At 35.2% G+C, this 20,651-nt stretch overlaps 2 protein-coding genes and 1 non-coding gene across 5 annotated transcripts; 2 read left to right on the top strand and 1 right to left on the bottom strand.

Annotated features, from left to right (window-relative positions):
• Positions 1-2,885: 2,885 nt before the first annotated feature.
• On the top strand, positions 2,886-12,583 carry LOC147403011 (cullin-1-like). Of its 3 annotated transcripts, none has more exons than XM_086438448.1 (20): positions 2,886-3,191; positions 3,634-3,788; positions 3,903-4,002; positions 6,595-6,780; positions 7,608-7,655; positions 7,734-7,937; positions 8,030-8,107; positions 8,376-8,465; positions 8,560-8,640; positions 8,744-8,806; positions 10,089-10,124; positions 10,208-10,294; positions 10,387-10,536; positions 10,631-10,686; positions 10,783-10,903; positions 11,014-11,175; positions 11,275-11,418; positions 11,514-11,732; positions 11,828-11,995; positions 12,077-12,583. In XM_086438448.1, the coding sequence occupies exons 2-20, from the start codon at positions 3,649-3,651 to the stop codon at positions 12,176-12,178; spliced, it is 2,235 nt and encodes a 744-aa protein (XP_086294574.1). In that variant the 5' UTR covers positions 2,886-3,191; positions 3,634-3,648; the 3' UTR covers positions 12,179-12,583. The 3 variants fall into 3 exon arrangements, with proteins under 3 accessions (XP_086294574.1, XP_086294572.1, XP_086294573.1); XM_086438446.1 differs by having other exon boundaries at positions 3,628-3,788; XM_086438447.1 differs by having other exon boundaries at positions 3,612-3,788.
• Positions 12,584-13,945: 1,362 nt separating this feature from the next.
• On the bottom strand, positions 13,946-16,287 carry LOC147403010 (protein LATERAL BRANCHING OXIDOREDUCTASE 1-like). Its single transcript, XM_086438450.1, has 4 exons — positions 15,971-16,287; positions 15,584-15,831; positions 14,512-14,839; positions 13,946-14,407 (listed from the first exon to the last, which is right to left on the bottom strand). Exons 1-4 carry the CDS (start codon positions 16,217-16,219, stop codon positions 14,147-14,149), a joined length of 1,086 nt encoding a protein of 361 aa, XP_086294576.1. The 5' UTR covers positions 16,220-16,287; the 3' UTR covers positions 13,946-14,146.
• Positions 16,288-20,119: 3,832 nt separating this feature from the next.
• LOC147403009 (U2 spliceosomal RNA) lies at positions 20,120-20,316 on the top strand. The gene has a single exon (XR_015178175.1). It is a non-coding gene; the product is annotated as a U2 spliceosomal RNA (small nuclear RNA).
• Positions 20,317-20,651: the final 335 nt, after the last annotated feature.

Below are 20,651 nucleotides of genomic sequence, written 5' to 3'. Positions count from 1 at the left end.
TAGAGACCATCTTCACAAAAAATTAGGTCATTCCGAAACTTCTAACCCCTATTTTGAAAAATGTTTGACTCTCTTTAGGATTCCATGCTTTTCATATATATAGTCCATGTTTTTACACCCATCAACCGTCGTAGAAAGAAAGAAATCCACGATTAAAAATATTGATGATGTGACAGTCTTCTGAAGAGATTTCTTTACATAGCTCGGCTTGAGTTGGTTCTTATTAAAGGCATATCAAGATGGAAAGAAGTCAAAAACTCACATTTCTCACCTTTCCCGTATATCTCATATCAATTCAACACGAAACGGGAAAGTAAGTCTTATTTCCTCTCTCAATAGTAAACTCAAATTCCCTTTTCTTTCATTGTTTCTTCCCATAAGAATATGAATGACAGCTTTAATATAAAATCTGACCACATCACCAATCAAATAGAAGAGGCATTCATCCAATTCCCTTGGCTTGGGATCTAGGTTTCAAGAATTAGCAACTCTTACAAAGGAAGACATAAAGAGCTTGCACAGTTGTGAACCATCAACCCTGTACATGAATTTATTCCTCTCATACATTCTACATCTCTCACAAATCCTCAAAGAAAAATTACAATAAATGCTTGCAGCAATGTACTAAATATCCTATTCAAAGCTTACCATTGGTTTCTCAGCTCAAGAGCAATCAAGTATGCATACATAGATTGACAAATCCCATTCCAAACCAGATTTAATCACTAGAATCCATTGCAAAAGTCATCGAGCCGTAGGAGTTTGGATTCAATCACCACAATTTCAATGCCAGAATTATGCATATTGAGAATAATAAATTAAGTTGGGTACCCAAAGAATAATCAATTAGATAAAATTAATTTTAATTAAAGTTTTCTAGCCTTCAATTAAGTTTGCTTTGTTTGAATCAAGTTCCCAGCATGCCTACCTCTAGTGCTACGAACAAAATGATGCACTTATTATTTAGATCTCTAAACCCTGGACGGGATTTGTTGTTAGGATTTGGTTAGGAAGAGGAGATGACGGGACTAAGATTTGTTGAGAAAGAGAAGATCGGCTAACTAATAAAAAAGTACTGATAATCTGACTTAGCCACTTGGCAACTTAATCAACGTATATGACGTGACACGCTCGGAAACTGTAGATGTGTTCTCCTCGGGAAACAAAATTACAATTCCCCATAAAAAAGTACAAATTTGTATCTCAAGGAGAGCACATCTATGGTTTTCGAGCCTATCACATCAGATAAGTCGATTGAGTATGCCACGTGCCTAAGTCAGATTATCACGACTCCTAATAAAACCCTAAAATCTCTCATTAATCTTGCCACATCAGCCCTACATGTTGTAGATAATCGTGATCTTATAACTGACAAATAGTAAATAATCACGTTCTAAATCTTTATAAAGAAATAGAGTCGGCTCAGCTTGAGCCGTTTAAAAGGATAAAAACTAGTAATTGCACTGCCACATCAACATTTATTTATACAGTGGATTCTCTTACCCCAACGACTAGGATAAGGTGTAAAAATAGGGAGTATAAACTGGGAGTAGCTATAGACCTCCTCATATATATATATATATATGTCCATGCCCTAAAAACCTCGAAAAAAAGTTTCATTTGTTCCTCCAATCTCTCGTCGGCCAACTCTACTTGTCGACCGCTCATTTGAAGAAGCACAAATTTAAGAGTGAGTAAACCAATTAATAACCCTTTGATAATGGACTCCTCATAAAACTCCAACGACCCTAAAAAATAAATGGCTCAATAAGAATAATCCCCTCAATTGGGATCAAAGTACCAGAGAGTAGTCGAGTTTAAACAAGAAAAGTTCCAAGAATTGTTGTGCACTAAAAGGGCAATTCTTATTGAGCTAAAGTCAAATACACCAAGATGATTTGAGGGGGCATAGATTGTTGGGGGGGCCTATTTTTGTTGGGCAAATTCTTCATTCAGTTGTTTGCCTCATTTTAGTTAAGTAGTAAAAGCTGTTTGTGATGGCAAGGACACTTTTGAGGAGAAACCAAGTTAGAAGAAATTATGATTTCTATTGCAAACTCAACTTTTTATTTATTACACTCCAACTAAATATAAAAAGTAAACAAATTAATATGATGAGCATATTATCTCACTTTTGGTTTGGACATTTTATTTTATTTGATAAAGAGATATCGTAGAGCACAAAATCAGCATCAAGAGGTTAGAGTAGATGATCGTTGTTGGTATCAACTTGTTCTTTTTGATGGGTTATTATTGACAATGGCAACTTGTAGTTTTTTTTTTTTTTTTTTTTATTTAAATTTTGTGCAAGTATTATAAAATAAAATTTGACGTGAAAATGTTAATTTCTGTTTTAAATGGTTTACGGTAATTTTTAGTTGAGAAGTATAAATAATTTAAATAATTGGGGCGTAATAAGTAAAAGTTGGAATGCATATAAAATTAAAAAATAATAATAATAATAATAAAGAGAGAGAGAGAGAGAGAGGAAAAAGTGTTTAATTTTCACAGAAAAAAGTAATTTTTAAAGTATTTATAACGCTAATTTTCTACCAAAATAATTTTCCACAAAACTAGTGTGATGAGGACAAACACATAGCATATGAAGTTATGAACTAACCTTTCTTTAGTTACTAATAATTAGGAGTTATGCTGGAGTGACTCGTGCTGGAATCTCATATCGTACTTCTTGACGTGAAAGTCGAGAGAAACCACACTCATATCTCGATGAAAAGAATCTATGGTTCCCATGCTTTAACGTCAAAAAGTGCGATATGAGGTTACGGCTTGAGAACACTTCAGCATTATTCAATAATTAACTCTCTAAATTAGAAAGAAAAGCAAAGCCCCTAATATAAAGCAAGGAGGAAGCTGTGCTGCAGTCATCATCAACTAAAGGTCCTCCTTGATTATTCACCGTTAAATGCTCCACCAAACTATACATGTACAAATCTCGAGGAAAATCCAATGGCCTGATTTCGTGAAGCCTAGGGAGAATAGCATCCGCACCCCACTGCCTTATGCCTGCGTGCGAGAGAGGTCTCATCATTTCGCATTGTCGGAGATCGAAACCCCTCACTTCTAATTTTTCCGAATCGGGGTTTCGTTTTTTCTTCTTCTTCATCACCTAATTATCTCAATCTTTATCGATCCTGGTTTCTCAGGGTTAGGGTTTGGTCGAATCAACGCAGGTATTCTTTCTCCTCTTAACGTGTTTGTTTTTGTTTCGATTTACAATAGTTTCTTCTTCGTGTTTATACATATTGGCATTTTTATTTTCTGTTATATCGACTTTGATTTCATTTTTGTCTTTTGTTTTTTTATTTTTTTGATGATTTCTTGCAAATTTACAATCAATTTCAGCAGTTGTTGATCATTACATGACGGATTTGTTGGATTTTGATTTTTCTATGATGGATTAGAGTTTTTATTTCGATCGCAAGAGGATTTTGGCTTTCTCGTGTTGTTGAATCTAGGGCGTGTGTGTAGGAAATTGTATTTGATTTTTTTGTTTGCTGTGGTTATTGTTTAGGTGCAATATAAGTAGGGTTTCGAGTCTAGAATTTGTGCTGTGGATTTTAATGTATTTGAGAATGGATGATAATTTGTAGAATTTGATTTGGGTAGCTCTAGTTAAAACGGAAGGACATGGCGATGATTGAACGTAAGACTATCGATTTAGACCAAGGATGGGAATTCATGCAGAAGGGGATCACTAAGCTCAAGAACATTCTAGAAGGGTTCCCTGAGCCTCAATTCAGTTCGGAGGACTATATGATGCTTTACACGTATGATTCATTCTGTTTGATTTTTCATAAATTTCCATTTCAGTGGTCTTGTTTTTTTTTAATGCAAAATAGTGTTGTGTTAATGGGGTTTTATTTCCTTTACATTGATAACAGAACCATATATAACATGTGCACTCAAAAACCTCCTCATGACTACTCACAACAACTTTACGACAAATACCGGGAGTCCTTTGATGAGTACATTACTTCAATGGTGAGGAAGATTTGCTCCTGCTCATGTTCTTATCTTAATATTGACTGTTTCAGTTTTTATTACATCATGAGTTGTTGGCTTCTTATTTGAAACTATGGTTGTTAATTGATTTTGTCCGTTCTCTATGCATGTGATTGTCTCCCGAAAGCTTTTATTATCCTTTTTTTTTTTCCTTTCCTTCCAGTATTATATTATAGGGAAAATTACTAAAAGAGGTAAAATGTTTTAATATTGACAAAAAAAATCTATTTTAAAAAAAATGGCCAAAAAGGAATTATGTCGCTGGACAGTCCAGCATTTTAAATAGAGGGTAAATTAGTAAGGTGTTGAAACGCTGGACAGTCCAACGTTTTAGTAACTTGCTGGACTGTCCAGCGTTTTAAATGGAGCCTAAATTAGTGAGGTGTTAAAACGCTGGACAGTCCAACATTTTAACCATTAAAAGGGCATTTTTGGTAAATAAATGTATTTTAACACATTAAAACACTGGACAGTTCAGCGAGTTACTAAAACGCTGGACCGTCCAGCGTCTTGATTTGTTTTTGGTAATTTTTGAAAAAATATATTCTTTTTCATAAATATTAAAATATTTTACCCTCTTTTAGTTATTTACCCTATACTATACTATTATTGTTCTTTGGAAGAAGGTCAATTGAAGAATTGGTATCAGTTTGTAGTGGGTAGGGATGAAGGGAAAAACATAAATTATTTTTTCATTCATTGAAGGAGAATTGGATGATTTGCTTACTTTTGCCCTTTTTTTTGGCATAAAGTGGACCTTTACAGAAGGGTGATTGACTTGGTTGTTGGATGGTCTCTTTGTCCCTTGGTGGAGGAAGAATTCCTTTGAGTAACATCAAAATGGAAAAATCCATATGAGTAGTTTTTTCAATGTTGTCAAATGCAATCGCATATGCCATGATGGCATATGCGATTTAGGGTTTCTAGTTCATCATGCCATAGCATACAAAAGTATGCGATGGCATATTACTCCAATAAGCAATGATTTAACTATTAGAGCATTAAATTCAAGTTTTTTTGAATCTATCTTCTCCTACAACTACACTATTTCCACCCCCTATTCATGCATTATTCTAAGCTATTTCTTTTATTCTTTCACTAGCTTATATTCTCTTTAAATCTTATTTTTACTTTATTTTTTCAAAATTTTGAGTTTATGCATTCTAACATAAGATGATCGTAGTATCCAATGATTAAATCATTAAAGAAGAATCCACGTTAATTATCTAGAACTAAAACTAGAATTTGATAATTAAAGTAGGCCATCTTCGTATCATGAATAGTTTATATATTATCGACTATTTAGCTTCTTGAGTTCTTTTATTCTTGTTATTAAATGACTAAATGTAATCAATTTTATTCAATTTGAAAAATGAGTGCTATCCAAAATCCAAATATATTGTTATAGGTTGCTTTTTATTTTCTTATATTTTTTCTAATTTTTTAAACATTTCCCACCTTTTTTTCCTTATTTTTTACTCTTTTTATTTAATTTTTTTAAATGAAAATATATATTTTGTGCAATATGCGACCGCATATGCCATATGCTATTTGATAACATTGAGTTTGATATTGTGTTGTTACATGAATTAATAAGAGGATTGCATGCATTGCAGTGAAACCTGTATGCAAAACATCAAAATGGAAAAATCAATATGTCATCCAGTACAAAGATTTGGTGACCAAGTAGTGGAGGATTCAAGGCATATTAAATTTGGTTCCCTCTGGGTTTATATGGACTCAGCTGCCTTATCGGGGATGAGGATGGTGGGACGTTGAAGGTGTTTACTGTTAACAAACCAACTAATCCAAAAGACCAATCTGTTGGAGAAGGGGAGAACTTTGAATATAAGAGGGTCATGGGGCATAATTGGGGTATGACACACCTGAGAGTGGAGAAAAGTTTACACTCAACACTCCTCACCCATAAGGGTGAAAAGAATCAAACCTGCGACCTATACGAACCTAGCGCTCTGATACCATGTTAACTAACCAACTACTCCAAAAGGCTGATCTGTTGGAGAGGGGGAGAACTATGAATATAAGAGGTTCACAAGACCTAATTAGGGTATGACACATCCGAGAGTGGAGGAAAATGTACACTCAACATTTACAAGTCTAATTGGCATTATGAGTTGGAAATAAATGCATTGTAAAGATTATTCTGAAGGTTTGTGGTAACGGGCCTATTAGTGGAAAGGGTGATTTCTTTTATAATTCAACTTTATCTTGTGGGATTACCAAAGTAGTTCCTATTTTATGGTTTAAAGTTGTGTGGTATCTTTTTGAGAGTTTAGAGTATTGATATATGGACCATTAATTTCCTGTGATCAGAACCTGTTGGAAGGGAGAAATGGAACAATAATTTCCACTAAAGTTTTGGTCATTATTTTGCATGGCTTCATTTGTATTCTGGACTGCTTTTCTTGCTGTTGGTCTCTATTCTAACATATTTTCCTTATTTTATATTTTCGACTTCCAATCTATAATATTATGAATTAAAGGTTCTGCTTAATTGTACTATTGTTTGTACTCCTGTTATGAACTTCATTGCGTTGTACCACAATTCAGGTATTGCCATCTTTAAGAGAGAAGCATGACGAGTTTATGCTGAGAGAGCTTGTAAAGAGGTGGGCCAATCATAAAGTTATGGTGAGGTGGCTTTCGCGCTTCTTTCATTATCTCGATCGATATTTCATTGCTCGGAGGTCACTCCCAGCACTCAATGATGTTGGACTCACTTGCTTCCGTGATTTGGTATGTGAAGAGCTTTACTCTTAAACCATGATGTTTTCTATGTATATTAAAAACAAGGTCGTGTTTACTTATAAAAAAAAAATTAAATAAAAACCAGCTTGTGTTTATTTTCCTTTGGACATTGATTGCTACTCGAGGTTAAAAACAACGTTGATGGAAACTCTTTCATCAACTACTCTTTGGCCTCTTGGTTGATCTTGAGCTTGAATTGTATCTATTTCTCACCATCCTCAAATGGTGTGGTCGGGGGTACTTTGGATTCAATGCCTTATCTTTTAGGTTTTTCCACTATATAGAAACTTCCCTCGTTCAGTTTGAACTTCAGGGTCCCAAACGGGGCTGGCAACTTCCAAGGCTCCAACGCATAAGATCGTGTTTCTTGAGCTTGTGGTATTTTAGAGATCTCCCAGGGCTCTTGATTTATGTCTAGATTCCATCTGACGTTTGAGATCACTTTCGATCCATTTCATGATCTTGGTTGGTCCTATCTAGGACGAGAGATCCTTCCAGATCATCATTCCATATTGTCTCTAGATTCTTCTTAGAATCTAGTTTGACACTTACTGTTGTTAGATAGATACATGGTAAATATTCGGATAAAAATAAGGGTTGGTCGATATCCCTTGGCAAGTGATAGATACATGGTGCGATCCAACCTCAAGGTTCCTCAATAGCCAACTTATACCATAGATACTGACCTAGAAGTTGGCTACTCGAATTTCTACGTGACGCTTGTATGTTTCAAATTGATTCTAAGTTTGAGTATCACAATAACCCTTTTCCTAATCAATGTGCTTTACTATTTTATATATTTTTCCTAATTTCAGGTTTATCAGGAGATCAATGGTAAAGTTAGAGCTGCTGTAATATCTCTGGTATGTTGAGGCAATGCATCTAACATATATAATATTTCTTTTCCACTCAATGTTAATTAGCATAGTGTTGTGCACTAGATTGATCAAGAGCGTGAGGGAGAGCAGATTGATCGAGCTTTGCTGAAGAATGTTTTAGACATTTTTGTTGAAATTGGAATGGGGCAAATGGATTGTTATGAGAACAACTTTGAAGTGGACATGCTTAAAGATACAGCTGCGTATTATTCTCGAAAGGCTTCTAATTGGATTTTAGAGGATTCTTGTCCAGATTACATGTTAAAGGTAATCCCTCGTGTATTTACATGCATTTTGATCAAAATATAATTGTAGAAACAATCAGGTTGATGATTAATGGTTTCTGTTGTCATTCTTAGGCTGAGGAGTGCCTGAAACGGGAGAAGGATAGGGTTTCTCATTACTTGCATTCTAGCAGTGAGCAGAAGTTATTGGAGGTTTGTTCTTGTTTTTGTTCGATTGTCAGTCATGTTTAGTTGGACTTGAGATGGTAGAAATTGCAGTATACTAAATAAGAATATAAATCTAATGTGGACTTTCATTAAGTTGTATATGATGAGCTTACATGTTTTAGGGAGAATATGAACTCATATAAATCTAATGTGGACTTTCATTAAGTTGTATATGATGAGCTTACATGTTTTAGGGAGAATATGAACTCTTCCTGTTTGATTGTTATTCATTGATCACATCTTCTCATTGTAGAAAGTGCAACACGAGTTGTTATATGTATATGCAAGCCAACTTCTTGAGAAGGAGCACTCTGGGTGTCATGCATTGCTTAGAGATGACAAGGTATTTATAGAGATGCATCTTGTGAGATCCCGTTAGGATTATCTTACTTCGCCCTTTGCTAATTAGAAATGCTGTCCATATGTGTACTCTATAGGTGGAGGATCTCTCAAGGATGTATAGGCTCTTCTGTAGAATACCTCGTGGTTTGGAACCCGTTTCTAATATATTTAAGCAGGTTGGATGGTTCTCTAGTAGAATTTTGATATTCAGAAGTAAAAGAGTGCCTTGTCTATATCATTATATCTTAGTTTTAAATTTTCGGTGGTTCTCTGATACAGCACGTTACTGCTGAAGGCACAGCCTTGGTCAAGCAAGCAGAAGATGCGGCAAGTAACAAAAAGGTTGGTTCTTCTAACTGCCTTTTGCTATTCCAAAAACCTGTGTGTTCTAGCTCCTGTATTATATTCCAAATGCATTTGTTACAGAGTTCAGTAAGCATTGTATGTAATGTGTCAGTTACTGATTTTGATAAATGTGTATGCTATAAATGTTATCATTTAAGATGATATGAAATCCCTCAAGGTTTTGTGATGCCCAATTGTTGTGCTCTTTGTCTAGCCAATGGTGAGTCCGTTGATCATATTTTATTACACTGCGAGGTGTCCTCCGCTCTTTGGAGTCATTTCTTTGGTCTATTTGGGATTTCTTGGGTTCTTCCGAACACTACTTTTTCTCTCTCTTTCAGAGTTGGGATTTGTCCTGTTTTTCGAGGAGATTGAACATTTTGTGGAGGTTTCTTTCTTTTGCCATTTGTTGGAGAATTTGGTAGGAAAGGAATGGGAGACTTTTTAGAGGGGTGACCTCAAACTTTCGTGAGATTACCTTAAACATTTTAGGGCATTTAATTTTTTGGTGCAAGTTATACCCTGATTTTAAGGATATCTTCTTTGAAGACTTTGTCTTCCAGTGGGAGACTTTGGTAGATCATTAGGAGCATTTTGGGTTGGTCACCTCGACCGCCTTGTACGTCTGTATTGTACTCTTTTCCTCATTAATAAATCTACACTTATCACAACAACAAAAAAAACATCTGAAGACAATTCAGAACAACTTAGTTACCACTTCACCTTGTAAACATTAGATGAGGGATCCTCATGGGTTGTAGCATGTTGAAAATTAACAGTAGTTGCAACACCTTCGGAATTTAGGAATATTGGATTTATAGCGATTTTTTATGGTTATGTTCGCTACGAAGATTGTCAAGCCCTTGGATTGAGAGTTGATCATGGTGAGTTGTAGGTTATAATGGCCTTTTGTTGAAGGTGCTGACTTGGCGAGTAAGTCTGTATTCAAACCATGAAGATGGGAAGATTGGTTGGTCTTATTGTCTCATTCTCCTGTATCGAATTACTCTGTTAGGCAGTTTTGGATATATTTACTTTGAGCTAGAACTTGGGAAATTTTCAATTCACTATGTGATTCATTTTGCGTGGTTACATGCTTCGTGAACTGGACACACTGCCGATATGTGTGCTTGTATCTGTTACTGTTACTATTCTGTGCCTAGCTACCACTGTGCTGTAAATATTAAACCATAACTCATGTATTGGCAATGCATACAAGATATTGTTCTTTTTAAGTGATTGCAATTGTGAGTCTAGCTGACAAATTATTTTCTCACAGGCAGAGAAAAAGGATGTGGTTGGTTTGCAGGAACAGGTAAATCTCGAAACTTATACATTTGGGGGGTCTGATAGAAAAGTTGTCAGGAATTGTAACTAAAATGGTGTTGTGGTCTTCAGGTTTTTGTTAGAAAAGTAATCGAGCTGCATGACAAATATTTAGCGTATGTGAACGACTGTTTTATGAACCATTCCCTTTTTCACAAGGTTTGTATTGGATAATATCCTCCTGATTTGGATAATGTTCTCATCTGTTCTCTTGTGAAAAATGTTTTTTTTTTGTTGTGTGTGTGTTTTAGGCACTCAAAGAAGCTTTTGAGTTATTTTGCAACAAGGGTGTTGCCGGCAGTTCAAGTGCAGAACTACTGGCTACATTCTGTGATAATATCCTTAAAAAGGGTGGGAGTGAGAAGTTGAGTGATGAAGCCATAGAGGAAACACTTGAGAAGGTAGTTGTTTTCATTATTAATTATGTTCTTCATGTTCCATTCCACTATATGGCTCTGATTCTATTGCACCATTGAGTTTTTAAATAATTTACAGGTAGTAAAGCTGCTTGCTTATATTAGTGATAAAGACCTTTTCGCTGAGTTCTATAGGTAAAGGTTCCCTTTTGCTAAAATTCCTTCATCTCTCTTTAGATCAAATTTGTGAAGACACTACATATTAACATGTTGTTACTTGTCTATTGACAGGAAAAAGCTTGCTCGCCGGCTTCTATTTGACAAGAGTGCAAATGATGACCATGAGAGAAGTATTTTGACAAAATTGAAACAACAATGTGGTGGACAGTTCACATCCAAAATGGAGGGGATGGTTGGTTGCTTGGGATTGTCAGTTGTGAATTAGAACTATTCTGAATTTGTTTATATATCATTATAATTTGAAATTAAGCTTCATGTTTTGGCATTCCCTTCCTCTTTCAGGTTACCGATTTAACGTTGGCAAGGGAAAATCAAACCAATTTTGAGGAGTATCTTAATAGTAATCCAAATGCAAATCCTGGGATTGACTTGGCAGTCACTGTCCTGACTACTGGATTCTGGCCAAGTTATAAATCATTTGATTTAAACCTACCCTTGGAGATGGTAATCATTTACATACCTTTTTTTCTAATTCCTTAAATGTTGGAAATATGAAGGGGGACTTTCTTCAACAACCATGAACCGTGAATGTCTTCCTTTCAGGTAAAGTGTGTGGAGGTTTTCAGGGAGTTCTATCAAACAAAAACTAAACACCGAAAACTCACATGGATATACTCTCTAGGCACTTGTAACCTCAGCGGAAAGTTTGAACCGAAAACTATAGAGCTGATTGTGACTACTTATCAGGTAACTCATTGATAGACCCTGTTATCTATCTGATGGAACGAGCTAATCGATTGTGAGTGCAGAGGTTCAGGCCTTTTAACCATTCTTGTTTACAGGCCTCTGCATTGCTACTATTCAATTCTTCGGATAGGTTGAGCTATTCCGAAATCATGACCCAGTTGAACTTGACTGATGATGACATTGTTAGATTACTTCATTCCCTCTCATGTGCAAAATACAAGATTCTTATTAAGGAACCGAGCACTAAAACCATCTCTCCAACGGACCACTTCGAATTCAATTCCAAATTTACCGACAAAATGAGGAGGATCAAGGTTTGAACTCCTTTGACATCCTTCTCATATCTATCTTACCTGTTCTCATTTCTTAAATATAGATTAGAGATGGTATAACATTTCAGAAGCTGCAGATTCCCCTTCCTCCTGTTGACGAGAAGAAGAAAGTGATTGAGGATGTTGATAAGGACAGACGATATGCCATTGATGCCTCAATCGTGCGGATCATGAAGAGTCGGAAAGTTTTGGGTCACCAACAATTAGTGATGGAGTGCGTCGAGCAGTTAGGCCGCATGTTCAAGGTATGGTATAGTATACATACTTGATTGCCAAAAGAAAAAGAAAATCTTTCTATGGTTCTTGATGAATTTGTGGATGTGCAGCCCGATTTTAAGGCAATCAAGAAGCGGATCGAAGATCTGATCACCCGGGATTATCTGGAGAGAGACAAAGAAAACCCTAACGTGTTCAGATACCTTGCTTGATTCTGTTGGTTTTCAGTGTACTCTATTGGGTTTCAAGTGGGTGAAGCTGGCTAAAGGCACAAAAAAGAATGTTAACAGAAACTGCTTCAAGTGCTGTTGGTGGTATTGAGCCTCTTTAAGTGTACTTGAGACTCGGAGGGAGAAGTCTAGTACATTTTACCTTAATTCCCAGGTTTGGGTAATTTCTCAGTCATCGACTCTACCGGAAAGTAAGGAAGTACTCTGTAAAGTTTCGGCATCTTTGCCAGTCCTTATATTTCCATAATCCTCCCTTATGACTTAGTTGCTTGCTTTAATTTTTTTCTTCCTTCAATTGTACTTTGTTTTCGTAAGTGCGATTGCTTTCTGTTTGTCATTCTCATAATTTAAGAAATTATCAAAGTTATTATCAGTCTTCCATCCCAAGTGCTAATCTTATTACTTTGCCCCCTTTCCATGTTTATGATTTTATTTGTTTTACGATATAGGCTTGGTGCACCTGTTGTTTAAATCCGATCAGATCAGATCAGATTACTGCTGTGGCATAGTGTACGTCTTCAATGGTGGTCTGCAAGTATGTAACCTGCTGGACTCATCAATATTATTCTCTCACGATTTGATTCTCCATCAAAACTATAAGTCACCTCTTTTCTGAATTTTTTTTTTTTCAAAAAAAAAAAATAAATAAACTCTATTTTGGACTTTTTTTTTTTTTTTCCAATGGGCAAAAACTAACAAACAGTGGAAAGTACTTTTCTAAAAAACTCAATATTCTCAGAATCATTTCCATGGCAATTTGATTTCAGGGAAATATTTTCTTTCTTGTGCTTGTTTTTTATTTAATTTTGTGGTCCCATGTGTAGATTAAGTACATTAATCTATTGGAGTGCTCTTTGCTTTTACAACATGCTTTCCAACCCACACATCACAAAGGAATACGTTGAATGATATGAGATGTGATGTTTGCATTTTCCACTCCTTTCTTGTTCATCAATTTGACATTTATATCTGTCGTGATCATAGCACGCCCTCCTAAAACATTGAATTAGGATGTCTATTCAATCAGCATCTATGAAAATTCAACGGCTGAGATGGATGGTCGCATTCTAATGAAATCAACTTCAAGATCCAACAGTTAATAGTTTACGATTACAGTGTTTCCATTTGATTGACGACCGACTTGGTCAAATTTTCATATTGGGCAAAAAGTCAAAGATCAGAGTGACAAGTGGTTCCTTTAGCACCAATGCTCACATTTTCGCACCTTTTAATAATATGTGTATTCGACAACTAATGAAGCTAAGATCTACTAAGCATTAGCACAACATAATTATTATTGTAGAAGGAAAAAAGATTGATTACTTGTAAAAATTTTAGAAATCAATATACCTGATATCTTTGTTTCCTTCAAATTTCATTAATCTTATAAAATCAGATCCTTTCGATATTATAATGGCCACTAACACTTTTCGTACTACGATGTGACGCACCAATAGTGATTAGTGTAACCCTTCGACTTCAATACGATGCACCTGCTTTGTTCATTCCAGTAAGGCTGGTATACATATATGGATTTGTGGACTTATTCTTCGCCACCAACAATTGTTTCCCTTGTCCTCTTGATTGATTCTGGAGAAATATGGGTTGGTTGTGATATTGGGTCTCTCCCAGGATTCTCAAAGACAAACAGTAGAAGTGACTTCTCCTTTTCTAGTTATTCTTTCTTTCTTTCTTTCTTCTCCTTAAAATATTTTCAATAAGATCAATGTCCTTAAAAAAACAAATTCGGAGAGATAAGTTTGTGAACACTTTCCATTGATTGGTGATGGTTACATCATGTATAAACAGTTACACCCATCAAAGATGATCACTGATTTGAAGTTCAAATCCAAGTTTTGCTTTATTTCTATTCACAAGACTTTCACGAACTGAACTTCAATAATTTAAACTTTTTACAACTTGGAAGTTGAGAGGCAATATTGTGGGGTCTTAGGATGACAACTTGGTTTCAATCTTGGCAAAATCCAAAGTTTTCTTGCCTTGTAGCTTGTTTGAGACGTAGTGTCTACTATACTCTCCATGGTTGAAACTTTTATACATGCAGGGGTGATTTTCGTCGACCAATTGAGGCAAAGGACGCAGTTCGATCTCATAGCTTGGAGCGTAGAATGTGACAATTGAGAGGCGGTCCTTCTCCTTGTGTGTCACTGCTCGGTGTTCCACACTCTTGTATTTTCCATTTGTAAGAACCTGTATGACCGTTAATTAGATGGACCAACATGATCTACGGTAACGATTTAATATGTTAAAAGATGTAGAATTAAATATTAAACTGAGGTAGATTTTTATCTTACTTCTATGGTGTCTCCGATGTTGATGACTAGGGCATTCGGAATTGGTTGAATGGGGACCCATGTATCGTTCTTGAGGATTTGAAGACCAACAGAGCTATGGGTACGTTGCTGCAACACTGTGAGGGCACTTCCATCTGAGTGTGGGCTTAGACCTAACACAAGGTTGGGACTCGGGCATGGTGGGTAATAATTCATCCTCACTGCTTGCACTGCCACCCCAAACATCTCGTTGAACACGTCTTGGTTTAAGCCAAGGGTCATTGCTATGAAATTCAATAAATTTTTACATAGCTTCCTTATGTTTGTAGAGTACATCTCTAGTGTTTCACTGCACAATAACAAGTACAAAACATTAATGTAAATGTAGTAGACCATTGAAAGTTGTTTTTTTAAGTCGGCTTTTGTGGATGGATTTTTTATTTTTTGCTTTGGTCTCGAATCTTATTTGACGAGCATCTGACTTCTTGATTTCCATGGGAGCCTAAAGTCAAAAAGCGAAAACCTCAATTCAATCATATCTATTAATGCATATTTATCCACTTCGGCTACTAAAGTATCGCTCCATTAAAGAGGTGCTCCTCATGAGCAACGTTGTAAAGTCAGGGTCCTCTTCGACACATGTCATATCTAATTAATCTACGAGGGAAGCACCAGAGCTGGATTCCGGAAAGCCAACCCTTTTATCTCACCGTGGAAAGTTCAACTCGCACTCATGGGGTTGGAATTCAAAACTATCTAGATCTTTACTGGCATCTAGCTTTTGCAAGAATTTAGATTTATTGAAAATTAGGAGATTTTTTTGGATGAAAATGTTGTAATTTTTATTATAATGATCAAAATAACTTCATACATTTTTTTAGGGTTAACTCTAATTTAAAAGGCACTATAGTCAATCAAACACAATTTAGGATGCATAAGCTGATTTTGACCAAACCTAGTCCTTAAACTTATGGAGTGCTTTTAGACCTCCAAAAAGCACTTTCTAAATATAGCCACCAAACAATCGATTTATTAACCATGATTCTTAAAGATAAGTGATTCCATAAACAAGATATATATATATGTACCATACCTGAACTCAGCTGGCTTTGTAGGCCAAAGCTTTGGATTTCTTATGAAGAGGGGCTCAACACCTAGAGCTAACATGTTGCACCAATCCAGCTTTTGATCCTCCGAGAACACGAATGCGTGTCCGTATCCCTGAACTGTCCCAGGTTCCATGGGATACTTCTGTTTCTCCTCCACAGGTAACATGAAGAATTCCATGGCCACCTTCTCTATACTCTCCAACAATTTCACGTCGATCCCATGGTTAATTACCTATCACATTAAAGAACACAAACCTTAGCTTTGATCAACTCGTTTATCCATAAAACTACTTACTAGTACGATTAGTATTGGGTTTGTGGAATCCCAATATAAAATACAAAGAGAAAGCAAGATAAAGTAAAACGTTTACTTGGAAGAAACCCCAAGCTTCGCATGCCACGGCGAGCTCATTAAGCTCTTTACGGGATTCATCTTCATTGCCTTGGATCATCTTCGATAGATCGATAATGGGAATGTGCATGGATGATGAAGATGGAGGAGGAGTTGTTGGCCTCTCGGCCTTGTCGCGAACGAACCTCTCTGGTATTATCATGGGTCGAGTCTTTCTTAGCTCTTGAACGTCGTCCATGTGGCCAACTTTAATGGATAAGGGAGCCATGGAATAGACCTAACAACTTCTCTTAGTAGTACGTATGGTTTCAGATCATCTCTCTCTCTCTATTTATACTATACTTCATAGGATTAAAGCTTATGAGCTCTTTATAAACTATAGTTCAAATTCATACAAACCATAAATATAGTTGAAGTTTTTTTTTTTTTTTTTTAATAATAATTTTGTAAAAAAAAAACGGTTTTTTATTAGAGGTTCACGAGGAGGCTAAAAAGATAAAATTATTGCAAATGTTTAGTGTACAACAGGTCAGCTACTCGTTTTGATAAAAATAAATAAATACCAAACCGGGTTCATTCTACATAGTCATTTTACTACATTTACTTTAGAACCTCAAATAAAAGACCGATTAATTTCTATGAAAATTAAAATAATAAAGGTACAATGTACAAAGGTAAATGCAATAATGTACATACCTTTTTGGTAAAAACTAAATAAATATGTACATACCTTTTTCGTTAAATATCTTAGAAACGTGTATGACAAGTAACTTTAGAATTAGGGCAAATTACCATTTCATATCTTGAATTTGATGAGTTTACTATTCTGACTAATTGTTCATTTTAATTATCAAAATGTGAATATGCTCTCCAGTTTGTATAGTGATGATCTTGTTAATTGGATTGGCCGTAGGGCTTGCTTCTATTGGACCTGGAGTTGGTCAAGGTACTGCTGCGGGCCAAGCCGTAGAAGGTATCGCGAGACAACCAGAGGCAGAGGGTAAAATACGAGGTACTTTATTGCTTAGTCTGGCTTTTATGGAAGCTTTAACAATTTATGGACTGGTCGTGGCATAAAATAGCGAAACCTACGAGATAATCACTTGAAACCTGTGAGATTGTCACTTTAAAACCTTCAATATCGTTACGGTTCACGTTTTGGTAATTAAAATGAACAGTGAGTCAGAATTGTAAATTCATCAAAAGTTGGCCGTATTTTCGTAAATTTATCATGAAAATACGTTCCACATTTTTATAATTTCCTTTAAAGTTTGCGTGTGAACTTGCATTTCTCTCTTAAAAATATGACATAAATTATATTTTTATATATAAAGCGAAACAAAGAGTTAAATATAGATCCCTTTATCTGTTTGCTTTCTATCTCTTGTATAATAGACTATTATTCCACATTTCTTTCGTGCATGTTTGGTCTAATAGTGGTCCCTTGATGGAAGGTGGGATTTTTTCGGATTTTTAACTAAAAATCTGTTTAAGAATTCCTCATATATTACCATAGTTAAAAATTAAATTTTTACTAATATATTTATGATAAATAAAAGCTTCATCGTTCCACCATTGGTAGATGTTATTATTATTATTATTATTAATAATAAGCTTGAGATCCCCAGGCTTAGAAAAGTGAGCTCATATTTTCACACACAATCCCAACCGTGTAAATGTGAGATTCAACGATTAAAAATTATCTTAGAGAACGATAATGTATTATTAGGATACATCTTTTATACCAACCATTGGATTTCATATTTACACGATTTGGATTGTGTGTGAATATATGATTTTCTTTTTCATGAGTCTACATATCTTGACTCTTATTATTATTATAGAGTTGTTCTTGAAAAGAGACTTGAAATGTTTGCTCGCGAATATCTTTCCTTGCCATGTCGTTTACATCTAAAAAATTCAGTTTGACATACAATTTCAATCTATAGGTTTGGTTCTCTAATGGACTTTATGAAAAGGCCCATAAATGCTTTCCAAGCCCATGATGAAAGTTGAACAAATCTGACAGCTAGCAATCACCATCAGGACTTCATGAGAGAAGTGGGCCCAAAAAATGTTGCAATGATGACAATCACGCAATTCGAATTTGTCAGTTTTTCTGAAGAAACTTGAAAGAAAAAAAAAAACACAGGGGCCCATGGTTTGAGGTATTGAAAGCTTGACACTTGCTAAGAAAATGTAGGGTGTAACGGGCCCATGGTCCCTGTGCAACATTATCTGCCACGTGTACCAAGTAACAACAAAGCAGAGCCAACCCTTTTTGACAAATTTGGATACAGGAGTGATGAATGACAGACACTTGCATGGGCTCCACAGAGAGTACCATTTTTGTTCTCACTTTTTATGGCTTTTGTGGTTGGAGTTCACGCAGGCTAGCCTTCCCTTATCTCATAGGTTTTTTTTTACACCAAAGCTAGTTAGGGCTTTGCCAATAATCCAATTCTTGAAACCGATGTTTCGTTTGGTTTAGATTATAAAAGTGATTCTCTCGTAAATTGGAAATCAGTTTAAGTCTTAAACGAGACAAGACTCATTTCTTTTCATTTTCTAATTTATTTCTGATAATTTTGGGTTAAAATGATGTTTTTTATTATATATAGGGTCAGGTTCAAGGGCCATATGAGAAAACATATGTAAAAACTTTTGTTTTTAATAAAATTTTAAAATATGGGTTAGATATTTTGGATTGAGCTGATTTTTTGTGAGGATGATCTCTATGATTAGAAGATCATCCACAAAAAAAAAAAAAATTCATCACAATCTAAAACTTCTAATCCCATTAAAAGTGATTTAGAATGTGAACCGTCGATTTTTTATCAATTTTTATCACTAATTTGTAAATCACTTTTGATGGATTTAGAAGTTTCTGATTGAACTAATTTTTTGTGAGGATGATCTTTTCATCATAGTGACCATCCTTGCAAAAAATCAGCTCAATCCAAAACCTCTAACTCTTATTTTGAAAAACAAAAGTTTTTTCATATGTCTTCTCATATGACCCTTGAACCACCTCCATATATATATATATATATATAGGAGGCGGTTCAAGGGCCATATGTAAAAACAATGGTTTTTCAAAAGATGGGTTAGAGGTTTTGGATTGAACTGATTTTTTGAAAGGATGGTCACTATGATGAGAAGATCATCCTCACAAAAAATCAGCTCAATCAGAAACTTCTAAATCCATCAAAAGTGATTTACAAATTATTGATAAAAATTGACAAAAAATCGACGGTCCACATTCTAAATTACTTTTAATGGAGTTAGAAGTTTCAGATTGGACTGATTTTTTTTTCGGATGATCTTCCCATAATAGAGATCCTCCTCACAAAAAATCAGTTGAAAATCCGAAACTTCTAACCTATATTTTAAAATTTTATTAATGTTACATTGTTTTTACATATGTTTTTCCATATGACGCTTGATCCTGACCCATATATATATAATCCTTTTTACAAATAATATTAACAAAAGGTGATTCAAATTTAAGATTCTTAAATAAGTCGTGATGAATGCACACGATTTTCGATACGGAGTTGGTACGTGGCTGATGTGGCTAAGGGAAATGTTTTGTGAGGAAAATGTAATCTAGGTGCATGATTGGGAATTTTCATAAAAGGGAAATATTATTATTGAGAAAATGTTTTATTAGGAAAACACAATCCAGGAGCTTGATTGGGAATTTACATGAACAAGAAATATTATCCAATCCACTCCTAGGAAAATTATTTTCTAGTTAGAGTGAGAGAAAACTAATGTTATTTTTTCACAATTACCCCCACCATCTAAAACTAAAATTAGCTCTCTTTTCTTAAAGGTTCTTAATACAATCAAACACAAATATTTTCTGGAAAAAACATTCTTCTTATAATCATTTCCTTCAAAAGTTTGTCTTTTTCACAAAATATTTTCCTAGAAATCTGTATATTAATGTAATACAACTGGATCTGGGTTCACCTCATGAGCGCCAATATAAACATGCGGTTGAAAAGTTCGGACCAAGACAGAGTCATGCAATATACACGGCCCGGTCCTTATATGGAAGTAGAGAATTGTGCAGCATTTGAATTAGTCCCACATCGGATGCGTTATGTAGAGTTGTGGGAGAAGTGTAATACAAAATTAGATTTTGGTTATGATCCAAATCATACCTTTCTCGGCCTTTTGGCTAAGATCAAGTGTAGTATCTGTTCTTATCAGTTTAATATCTGATACGTGGGCCATCGGCCCACATGATATTAAATTAATTTTTCTTTGGGGGAGGGCCCATCACAATAGCTTGCTATTGGGATCTTCGTGAGTCGCCCATGCGTTGCACTACTGTTTGGGCCTGGCGCACCCCTACCAAAATATATATGAAGTTTTGATCTTAGTTGTTTGCTAAATTTTTTAATCCATGGAATTTGAATGTATCCTAACTACCTCCTAGTACATGGACCATGGTACACTCCAATTGATGACAATAAGTAAAAGCTTGGGGTGTCATAAAAATTTTCCAAAGTTTTTTTATTTATTTTTTGCTTGGTTTTATTTTGGGTTTAGGTATTTTATAGTCTATTTATATAATGTTGAGATCTGACCTCAGCTTTGGACCTAAACCTTTAATGTTTTATTTTTAGTGAAGTCCTAATAATGATTCGCCAGATGGCACATTCAAATGACTCCATGATGTGGATAAG

This window comes from Akebia trifoliata, chromosome 4 (assembly GCF_017979445.1).
Source record: "Akebia trifoliata isolate Shusen 1 chromosome 4, ASM1797944v1, whole genome shotgun sequence".
NCBI classification, from domain to species: domain Eukaryota; kingdom Viridiplantae; phylum Streptophyta; class Magnoliopsida; order Ranunculales; family Lardizabalaceae; genus Akebia; species Akebia trifoliata.
The sequence above is the reverse complement of the archived record's forward strand: the minus strand, read 5'-3'. Positions and strand labels throughout refer to the sequence as shown.

Coding starts and splice junctions, on each gene's coding strand:
- LOC147403010 (XM_086438450.1), bottom strand. CDS start 16,219: ATGGCTCCCTTATCCATTAAAGTTGGCCACATGGACGACGTTCAAGAG. Junction 15,832..15,970: donor AAGCTTGGGGTTTCTTCCAA/GTAAACGTTTTA, acceptor TTAATGTGATAG/GTAATTAACCATGGGATCGA. Junction 14,840..15,583: donor ACAAAGCCAGCTGAGTTCAG/GTATGGTACATA, acceptor GTTATTGTGCAG/TGAAACACTAGAGATGTACT.
- LOC147403011 (XM_086438448.1), top strand. CDS start 3,649: ATGGCGATGATTGAACGTAAGACTATCGATTTAGACCAAGGATGGGAA. Junction 7,656..7,733: donor GAGCTGCTGTAATATCTCTG/GTATGTTGAGGC, acceptor GTTGTGCACTAG/ATTGATCAAGAGCGTGAGGG. Junction 11,996..12,076: donor AGTTAGGCCGCATGTTCAAG/GTATGGTATAGT, acceptor GTGGATGTGCAG/CCCGATTTTAAGGCAATCAA.